This window comes from Heterodontus francisci, chromosome 1, assembly GCF_036365525.1.
Source record: "Heterodontus francisci isolate sHetFra1 chromosome 1, sHetFra1.hap1, whole genome shotgun sequence".
In the NCBI taxonomy this organism is placed as follows: domain Eukaryota; kingdom Metazoa; phylum Chordata; class Chondrichthyes; order Heterodontiformes; family Heterodontidae; genus Heterodontus; species Heterodontus francisci.
The window spans coordinates 166,269,409-166,280,203 of record NC_090371.1 but is presented as its reverse complement, the minus strand read 5'-3'; the positions used below and the strand labels follow the sequence as shown (position 1 = coordinate 166,280,203).

Sequence of the window (10,795 nt, the reverse complement as noted above, 5' to 3'; positions counted from 1 at the left end):
GATTTTTGGTAAGATAAATAGTGGATACTTTTGGGTTGATTCTTAAATTCAGGAGGAAATTATTCTTTTTACTGATTTGGTACCCCCGAAGAAATGTAGATATTAAACAGTGGAAATCAATTAAAAACAATTTTAATTATTCCTGATTATTAATCCTCAATAAGCAATGATTGGTGCAATTTCATGTAAAAAGTTAAACTCCTCAAAAACATTCAACACAATAATGGTGAACATGAAAAGCAAAACACTGCAGATGTTGGAAAGCTAAAATAAAAACAGAAAATGCTGAAAATACTCAGCAGGTCAGGCAGCATGTGTGGAGATAGAAAGAGCGTTAACGTTTTAGGTCTGTGACCTTTCATCAGAACTGAAAGGTTAACTGTTTCTCACCACAAATCCCTCCATTCCTGCCAGCCCAGCCTGAATACCCCTGTGCCATCTCCCCGGCCCGATCTCCCGGCCCGATCTCCCCCGGCTCGATCACCCCGGCCCGATCTCCCTGGCTCGCTCCCCCTGGCCCGATCACCCAGGCCCGATCTCCCCGGCTCGCTCCCCCCGGCCCGATCTCCCCGGCCCGATCAACCCGGCCCGATCTCCCCGGCTCGATCACCCCGGCCCGATCTCCCCGGCTCGCTCCCCCTGGCCCGATCACCCAGGCCCGATCTCCCCGGCTCGCTCCCCCCGGCCCGATCTCCCCGGCCCGATCACCACGACCCGATCTCCCCGGCCCGATCACCCCGGCCCGATCACCCCGGCCCGATCTCACCTGCTCGATCTCCCCGGCCCGATCACCCCGGCCCGATCTCCCCGGCCCGATCTTCCCGGCTCGATCTCTCCGGCCCGATCTCCCCGGCACGATCACCCCGGCTCGATTGCCCAGGTCCGATCACCCCGGCCCGATCACCCCAGCCCGATCTCCCCGCTCCGATCACCCCGGCCCGATCTCCCCGGCTCAATCTCCCCGGCCCGATCACCCCGGCCCGATCTCCCCGGCCCGATTTTCCGAGCCCGATCTCCCCGGCCCGATCTCCCCAGCCCGATCACCCCGGCCCGATCTCCCCGGCCCAATATCCCCGGCCCAATCACCCCGGCCCGATCTCAATGGCCCGATCTCCCCGCCCCGATCTCCCCTACCCGATCACCCAGGCCCGATCTCCCCTGCCCGATAACCCCGGCCCGATCACCCCGGCCCAATCACCACATCCCGATCACCCAGGCCCGATCTCCCCGGCTCGATCACCCAGGCCCGATCTGCCTGGCCTGATCACCCCGGCCCGATCACCACAGCCCGAGCACCACGGCCCGATCACCCCGTCCCGATCTCCCCGGTCCGATCTCCCCGGCTCCATCTCCCCGGCCCGATCATCCCAGCCCGAGCACCACGGACCGATCACCCGGCCCGATCTCCACGGCCCGATCTCCCCGGCTCAATCTCCCCGGCCCGATCATCCCAGCCCGATCTCCCCGGCCCGATCACCCCGGCCCAATCACCACATCCCGATCACCCAGGCCCGATCTCCCCGGCTCGATCACCCAGGCCCGATCTGCCTGGCCTGATCACCCCGGCCCGATCACCACAGCCCGAGCACCACGGCCCGATCACCCCGTCCCGATCTCCCCGGTCCGATCTCCCCGGCTCCATCTCCCCGGCCCGATCATCCCAGCCCGAGCACCACGGACCGATCACCCGGCCCGATCTCCACGGCCCGATCTCCCCGGCTCAATCTCCCCGGCCCGATCATCCCAGCCCGATCTCCCCGGCCCGATTACCCAGGCCCGAACTCACCGGCCCGATAACCCCGGCTTGATCACCCCGGCCCTATCTCCCCCACCCGATCTCCCCGGCCCGATCTTCCCTGACCGATATACCCGTCCCGATCACCCCGGCCCGATCACCCCGGCCCAATCGCCCCGGCCCGATCACCCCGGTCCGATCACCCCGGTCCGATCTAACCGGCCCGATAACCACGGCCCGATCACCCCGGCTCCATCTCCCCGGCACGATCACACCGGCCCGATCACCCCGGCCAGATCACCGCTGCTCGATCACCCCGGCCCGATCTCCCCGGCCCGATCTCCCCGGCCCGATCACCACAGCCCGATCACCGAGGCCCGATCTCCCCGGCTCGATCACCACAGCCCGATCACCCAGGCCCGATCTCCCCGGCCCGATCTCCCCGGCCCGATCACCACATCCCGATCACCTAGGCCCGAACTCCCCGGCCCGATCTCCCCGGCCCGATCACCACAGACCGATCACCCAGGCCCGATCTCCCCGGCTCGATCACCACAGCCCGATCACCCAGGCCCGATCTCCCCGGCCCGATCTCCCCGGCTCGATCACCCAGGCCCGATCTGCCTGGCCTGATCACCACGGAGAGATCACCCCGGTACGATCACCACGGACCGATCTCCCCGGCCCGATCTCACCGGCCCTATCACCCCGGCCCGATCACCATAGCCCGAGCACCACGGCCCGATCACCCCGTCCCGATCTCCCCGGCCCAATCTCCCCGACTCAAACTCCCCGGCCCGATCATCCCAGCCCGAGCACCACGGCCCGATCACCCCGGCCCGATCTCCACGGCCCGATCTCCCCGGCTCAATCTCCCCGGCCCGATCATCCCAGCCCGATTACCCAGGCCCGAACTCCCTGGCCCGATCTCCACGGCCCGATCTCCCCGGCTCAATCTCCCCGGCTCGATCACCCCGGCCCTATCTCCCCGGCCCGATCTTCCCGGCTCGATCTCTCTGGCCCAATCTCCCCGGCACGATCACCCCGGCTCGATCGCCCAGGTCCAATCACCCCGGCCCGATCACCCCAGCCCGATCACCCCGGCCCGATCTTCCCGGCTCGATCTCTCCAGCCCGATCTTCCCATCTCGATCTCACCGGCCCGATCTCCCCAGCCCAATCTCCCCGGACCGATCACCCCGGCCCGATCTCCCCGACCCGATCTCCCCACTCAGATCACCCCGGCCCGATCTCCCCGGCTCAATCTCCCCGGCCCGATCACCCCAGCCCGATCTCCCCGGCCCGATTACCCAGGCCCGAACTCCCCGGCCCGATAACCCCGGCTCGATCACCCCGGCCCTATCTCCCCGGCCCGATCTCCCCGGCCTGATCTCCCCGGCCCGATCTCCCCGGCCCGATTACCCAGGCCCGAACTCCCCGGCCCGATAACCCCAGCTCGATCACCCCGGCCCTATCTCCCCGGCCCGATCTCCCCGGCCTGATCTCCCCGGCCCGATCTCCCCGGCCCGATCACCCCGGCCCGATCTCCCCGGCCTGATAACCACGGCCCGATCACCCCGGTCCGATCTCCCCGGCCCGATCTCCCTGGCCCGATCACCCCGGCCCTATCTCCCCGGCCCAATCTTCCCGGCTCGATCTCTCTGGCCCGATCTCCCCGGCACGATCACCCCGGCTTGATCGCCCAGGTCCAATCACCCCGGCCCGATCACCCCAGCCCGATCACCCTGGCCCGATCTTCCCGGCTCGATCTCTCCAGCCCGATCTTCCCATATCGATCTCACCGGCCCGATCTCCCCGGCTCAATCTCCCCGGCCCGATCACCCCAGCCCGATCTCCCCGGCCCGATTACCCAGGCCCGAACTCCCCGGCCCGATAACCCCGGCTCGATCACCCCGGCCCTATCTCCCCGGCCCGATCTCCCCGGCCTGATCTCCCCGGCCCGATCTCCCCGGCCCGATTACCCAGGCCCGAACTCCCCGGCCCGATAACCCCGGCTCGATCACCCCGGCCCTATCTCCCCGGCCCGATCTCCCCGGCCTGATCTCCCCGGCCCGATCTCCCCGGCCCGATCACCCCGGCCCGATCTCCCCGGCCTGATAACCACGGCCCGATCACCCTGGTCCGATCTCCCCGGCCCGATCTCCCTGGCCCGATCACCCAGGCCCGATCTCCCCGGCCCGATCACCACGGCCCGAGCACCACGGCCCGATTACCTGGCCCGATCTCCACGGCCCAATCACCTCAGCCCGATCTCCCTGGCTCGATCTCCCCGGCCCGATCTCCCTGGCCCGATCTCCCCGGCTCGATCTCCCCAGCCCGATCTCCCCATCCCGATTACCCAGACCCGAACTCCCCGGGTGGATAACCCCGGCTCGATCACCCCGGCCCTATCTCCCCGGCCCGATCTTCCCGGCTCGATCTCTCCGGCCCGATCTCCCCGGCACGATCACCCCGGCTCGATCGCCCAGGTCCGATCACCCCGGCCCGATCACCCCAGCCCGATCTCCCCGCTCCGATCACCCCGGCCCGATCTCCCCGGCTCAATCTCCCCGGCCCGATCACCCCGGCCCGATCTCCCCGGCCCGATCTTCCCAGCCCGATCTCCCCGGCCCGATCTCCCAAGCCCGATCACCCCGGCCCAATCTCCCCGGCCCAATCACCCCGGCCCGATCTCAATGGCCCGATCTCCCCGCCCCGATCTCCCCTACCCGATCACCCAGGCCCGATCTCCCCGGCTCGATCACCCAGGCCCGATCACCCAGGCCCGATCTCCCCGGCTCGCTCCCCCCGGCCCGATCTCCCCGGCCCGATCAACCCGGCCCGATCTCCCCGGCTCGATCACCCCGGCCCGATCTCCCCGGCTCGCTCCCCCTGGCCCGATCACCCAGGCCCGATCTCCCCGGCTCGCTCCCCCCGGCCCGATCTCCCCGGCCCGATCACCCCGACCCGATCTCCCCGGCCCGATCACACCGGCCCGATCACCCCGGCCCGATCTCACCTGCTCGATCTCCCCGGCCCGATCACCCCGGCCCGATCTCCCCGGCCCGATCTTCCCGGCTCGATCTCTCCGGCCCGATCTCCCCGGCACGATCACCCCGGCTCGATTGCCCAGGTCCGATCACCCCGGCCCGATCACCCCAGCCCGATCTCCCCGCTCCGATCACCCCGGCCCGATCTCCCCGGCTCAATCTCCCCGGCCCGATCACCCCGGCCCGATCTCCCCGGCCCGATTTTCCGAGCCCGATCTCCCCGGCCCGATCTCCCCAGCCCGATCTCCCCGGCCCGATCTCCCCAGCCCGATCACCCCGGCCCGATCTCCCCGGCCCAATCTCCCCGGCCCAATCACCCCGGCCCGATCTCAATGGCCCGATCTCCCCGCCCCGATCTCCCCTACCCGATCACCCAGGCCCGATCTCCCCTGCCCGATAACCCCGGCCCGATCACCCCGGCCCAATCACCACATCCCGATCACCCAGGCCCGATCTCCCCGGCTCGATCACCCAGGCCCGATCTGCCTGGCCTGATCACCCCGGCCCGATCACCACAGCCCGAGCACCACGGCCCGATCACCCCGTCCCGATCTCCCCGGTCCGATCTCCCCGGCTCCATCTCCCCGGCCCGATCATCCCAGCCCGAGCACCACGGACCGATCACCCGGCCCGATCTCCACGGCCCGATCTCCCCGGCTCAATCTCCCCGGCCCGATCATCCCAGCCCGATCTCCCCGGCCCGATCACCCCGGCCCAATCACCACATCCCGATCACCCAGGCCCGATCTCCCCGGCTCGATCACCCAGGCCCGATCTGCCTGGCCTGATCACCCCGGCCCGATCACCACAGCCCGAGCACCACGGCCCGATCACCCCGTCCCGATCTCTCCGGTCCGATCTCCCCGGCTCCATCTCCCCGGCCCGATCATCCCAGCCCGAGCACCACGGACCGATCACCCGGCCCGATCTCCACGGCCCGATCTCCCCGGCTCAATCTCCCCGGCCCGATCATCCCAGCCCGATCTCCCCGGCCCGATTACCCAGGCCCGAACTCACCGGCCCGATAACCCCGGCTTGATCACCCCGGCCCTATCTCCCCCACCCGATCTCCCCGGCCCGATCTTCCCTGACCGATATACCCGTCCCGATCACCCCGGCCCGATCACCCCGGCCCAATCGCCCCGGCCCGATCACCCCGGTCCGATCACCCCGGTCCGATCTAACCGGCCCGATAACCACGGCCCGATCACCCCGGCTCCATCTCCCCGGCACGATCACACCGGCCCGATCACCCCGGCCCGATCTCCCCGGCCCGATCACCACAGCCCGATCACCGAGGCCCGATCTCCCCGGCTCGATCTCCCCGGCCAGATCACCGCTGCTCGATCACCCCGGCCCGATCTCCCCGGCCCGATCACCACAGCCCGATCACCGAGGCCCGATCTCCCCGGCTCGATCACCACAGCCCGATCACCCAGGCCCGATCTCCCCGGCCCGATCTCCCCGGCCCGATCACCACATCCCGATCACCCAGGCCCGAACTCCCCGGCCCGATCTCCCCGGCCCGATCACCACAGACCGATCACCCAGGCCCGATCTCCCCGGCTCGATCACCACAGCCCGATCACCCAGGCCCGATCTCCCCGGCCCGATCTCCCCGGCTCGATCACCCAGGCCCGATCTGCCTGGCCTGATCACCACGGAGAGATCACCCCGGTACGATCACCACGGACCGATCTCCCCGGCCCGATCTCACCGGCCCTATCACCCCGGCCCGATCACCACAGCCCGAGCACCACGGCCCGATCACCCCGTCCCGATCTCCCCGGCCCAATCTCCCCGACTCAAACTCCCCGGCCCGATCATCCCAGCCCGAGCACCACGGCCCGATCACCCCGGCCCGATCTCCACGGCCCGATCTCCCCGGCTCAATCTCCCCGGCCCGATCATCCCAGCCCGATTACCCAGGCCCGAACTCCCTGGCCCGATCTCCACGGCCCGATCTCCCCGGCTCAATCTCCCCGGCTCGATCACTCCGGCCCTATCTCCCCGGCCCGATCTTCCCGGCTCGATCTCTCTGGCCCGATCTCCCCGGCACGATCACCCCGGCTCGATCGCCCAGGTCCAATCACCCCGGCCCGATCACCCCAGCCCGATCACCCCGGCCCGATCTTCCCGGCTCGATCTCTCCAGCCCGATCTTCCCATCTCGATCTCACCGGCCCGATCTCCCCAGCCCAATCTCCCCGGACCGATCACCCCGGCCCGATCTCCCCGACCCGATCTCCCCACTCCGATCACCCCGGCCCGATCTCCCCGGCTCAATCTCCCCGGCCCGATCACCCCAGCCCGATCTCCCCGGCCCGATTACCCAGGCCCGAACTCCCCGGCCCGATAACCCCGGCTCGATCACCCCGGCCCTATCTCCCCGGCCCGATCTCCCCGGCCTGATCTCCCCGGCCCGATCTCCCCGGCCCGATTACCCAGGCCCGAACTCCCCGGCCCGATAACCCCAGCTCGATCCCCCCGGCCCTATCTCCCCGGCCCGATCTCCCCGGCCTGATCTCCCCGGCCCGATCTCCCCGGCCCGATCACCCCGGCCCGATCTCCCCGGCCTGATAACCACGGCCCGATCACCCCGGTCCGATCTCCCCGGCCCGATCTCCCTGGCCCGATCACCCCGGCCCTATCTCCCCGGCCCAATCTTCCCGGCTCGATCTCTCTGGCCCGATCTCCCCGGCACGATCACCCCGGCTTGATCGCCCAGGTCCAATCACCCCGGCCCGATCACCCCAGCCCGATCACCCTGGCCCGATCTTCCCGGCTCGATCTCTCCAGCCCGATCTTCCCATATCGATCTCACCGGCCCGATCTCCCCGGCTCAATCTCCCCGGCCCGATCACCCCAGCCCGATCTCCCCGGCCCGATTACCCAGGCCCGAACTCCCCGGCCCGATAACCCCGGCTCGATCACCCCGGCCCTATCTCCCCGGCCCGATCTCCCCGGCCTGATCTCCCCGGCCCGATCTCCCCGGCCCGATTACCCAGGCCCGAACTCCCCGGCCCGATAACCCCGGCTCGATCACCCCGGCCCTATCTCCCCGGCCCGATCTCCCCGGCCTGATCTCCCCGGCCCGATCTCCCCGGCCCGATCACCCCGGCCCGATCTCCCCGGCCTGATAACCACGGCCCGATCACCCCGGTCCGATCTCCCCGGCCCGATCTCCCTGGCCCGATCACCCAGGCCCGATCTCCCCGGCCCGATCACCACGGCCCGAGCACCACGGCCCGATTACCTGGCCCGATCTCCACGGCCCAATCACCTCAGCCCGATCTCCCTGGCTCGATCTCCCCGGCCCGATCTCCCTGGCCCGATCTCCCCGGCTCGATCTCCCCAGCCCGATCTCCCCATCCCGATTACCCAGACCCGAACTCCCCGGGTGGATAACCCCGGCTCGATCACCCCGGCCCTATCTCCCCGGCCCGATCTTCCCGGCTCGATCTCTCCGGCCCGATCTCCCCGGCACGATCACCCCGGCTCGATCGCCCAGGTCCGATCACCCCGGCCCGATCACCCCAGCCCGATCTCCCCGCTCCGATCACCCCGGCCCGATCTCCCCGGCTCAATCTCCCCGGCCCGATCACCCCGGCCCGATCTCCCCGGCCCGATCTTCCCAGCCCGATCTCCCCGGCCCGATCTCCCAAGCCCGATCACCCCGGCCCAATCTCCCCGGCCCAATCACCCCGGCCCGATCTCAATGGCCCGATCTCCCCGCCCCGATCTCCCCTACCCGATCACCCAGGCCCGATCTCCCCGGCTCGATCACCCAGGCCCGATCTGCCTGGCCTGATCACCCCGGCCCGATCACCACAGCCCGAGCACCCCGGCCCGATCACCCCGTCCCGATCTCCCAGGTCCGATCTCCCTGGCTCCATCTCCTCGGCCCGATCATCCCAGCCCGAGCACCACGGACCGATCACCCGGCCCGATCTCCACGGCCCGATCTCCCCGGCTCAATCTCCCCGGCCCGATCATCCCAGCCCGATCTCCCCGGCCCGATTACCCAGGCCCGAACTCACCAGCCCGATAACCCCGGCTCGATCACCCCGGCCCTATCTCCCCGACCCGATCTCCCCGGCCCGATCTCCCCGGTCCGATATACCCGTCCCGATCACCCCGACCCGATCTCCCCTGCTCAATCTCCCCGGCCCGATCACCCCGGCCTGATCTTCCCGCCCCGATCTCCCCTACCCGATCACCCAGCCCCGATCTCCCCGGCTCGATCACCCAGGCCCGATCTGCCTGGCCTGATCACCCCGGCCCGATCACCACAGCCCGAGCACCCCGGCCCGATCACCCCGTCCCGATCTCCCAGGTCCGATCTCCCCGGCTCCATCTCCTCGGCCCGATCATCCCAGCCCGAGCACCACGGACCGATCACCCGGCCCGATCTCCACGGCCCGATCTCCCCGGCTCAATCTCCCCGGCCCGATCATCCCAGCCCGATCTCCCCGGCCCGATTACCCAGGCCCGAACTCACCAGCCCGATAACCCCGGCTCGATCACCCCGGCCCTATCTCCCCGACCCGATCTCCCCGGCCCGATCTCCCCGGTCCGATATACCCGTCCCGATCACCCCGACCCGATCTCCCCTGCTCAATCTCCCCGGCCCGATCACCCCGGTCCGATCTCCCCGACCCGATCTCCCCGGACCGATCACCCCGACCCGATCTCCCCTGCTCAATCTCCCCGGCCCGATCACCCCGGCCCGATCTCCCCGACCCGATCTCCCTGGACCGATCACCCCGACCCGATCTCCCCTGCTCAATCTCCCTGGCCCGATCACCCCGGCCCGATCTCCCCGACCCGATCTCCCCTAACCGATCACCCCGGCCCGCTCTCCCCTGCCCGATAACCCCGGCCCGATCACCCCGGCCCAGTCACCACGGCCCGATCACCCAGGCCTGAACTCCCCGGCCCGATCACCCCGGCCCGATCACCACAGCCCGATCACCCAGGCCCGATCTACCCGGCTCGATCACCACAGCCCGATCACCCAGGCCCGATCTCCGCAGCCCGATCCCCCCGGCCCGATCACCACATCCTGATCACCCAGGCCTGATCTCCCCGGCTCGATCACCCAGGCCCGATCTGCCTGGCCTGATCACCACGGAGAGATCACCCCGGTACGATCACCACGGACCGATCTCCCCGGCCCGATCTCCCCGGCCCTATCACCCCGGCCCGATCACCACAGCCCGAGCACCACGGCCCGATCACCCCGTCCTGATCTCCCCGGCCCAATCTCCCCGACTCAAACTCCCCGGCCCGATCATCCCAGCCCGAGCACCACGGCCCGATCACCCCGGCCCGATCTCCACGGCCCGATCTCCCCGGCTCAATCTCCCCGGCCCGATCATCCCAGCCCGATCTCCCCGGCCCGATTACCCAGGCCCGAATTCCCCGGCCCGATCTCCACGGCCCGATCTCCCCGGCTCAATCTCCCCGGCTCGATCACCCCGGCCCTATCTCCCTGGCCCGATCTTCCCGGCTCAATCTCTCTGGCCCGATCTCCCCGGCACGATCACCCCGGCTCGATCGCCCAGGTCTGATCACCCCGGCCCGATCACCCCAGCCCGATCACCCCGGCCCGATCTTCCCGGCTCGATCTCTCCAGCCCGATCTCCCCGGCACGATCACCCTGGTTCGATCTCCCCGGTCCGATCACCCCGGCCCGATCTTCCCATCTCGATCTCACCGGCCCGATCTCCCCAGCCCAATCTCCCCGGACCGATCACCCCGGCCCGATCTCCCCGACCCGATCACCCCGCTCCGATCACCCCGGCCCGATCTCCCCGGCTCAATCTCCCCGGCCCGATCACCCCAGCCCGATCTCCCCGGCCCGATCACCCCAGCCCGATCTCCCCGCTCCGATCACCCCGGCCCAATCTCCCCGGCTCAATCTCCCCGGCCCGATCACCCCGGCCCGATCTCCCCGGCCCAATCTCCCCGGCCCGATCTTCCGAGCCCGATCTCCCCGGCCCGATCTCA

The 10,795-nt window shown here is 69.6% G+C and overlaps 1 protein-coding gene across 1 annotated transcript; it reads left to right on the top strand.

The window, feature by feature from the left end:
* Positions 1-4,430: 4,430 nt before the first annotated feature.
* On the top strand, positions 4,431-7,142 carry LOC137369538 (uncharacterized). The gene is made up of 2 exons (XM_068030842.1): positions 4,431-4,867; positions 5,303-7,142. The coding sequence occupies exons 1-2, from the start codon at positions 4,431-4,433 to the stop codon at positions 7,140-7,142; spliced, it is 2,277 nt and encodes a 758-aa protein (XP_067886943.1).
* Positions 7,143-10,795: the final 3,653 nt, after the last annotated feature.

Coding starts and splice junctions, on each gene's coding strand:
- LOC137369538 (XM_068030842.1), top strand. CDS start 4,431: ATGGCCCGATCTCCCCGCCCCGATCTCCCCTACCCGATCACCCAGGCC. Junction 4,868..5,302: donor ACCCCGGCTCGATTGCCCAG/GTCCGATCACCC, acceptor CGATCACCACAG/CCCGAGCACCACGGCCCGAT.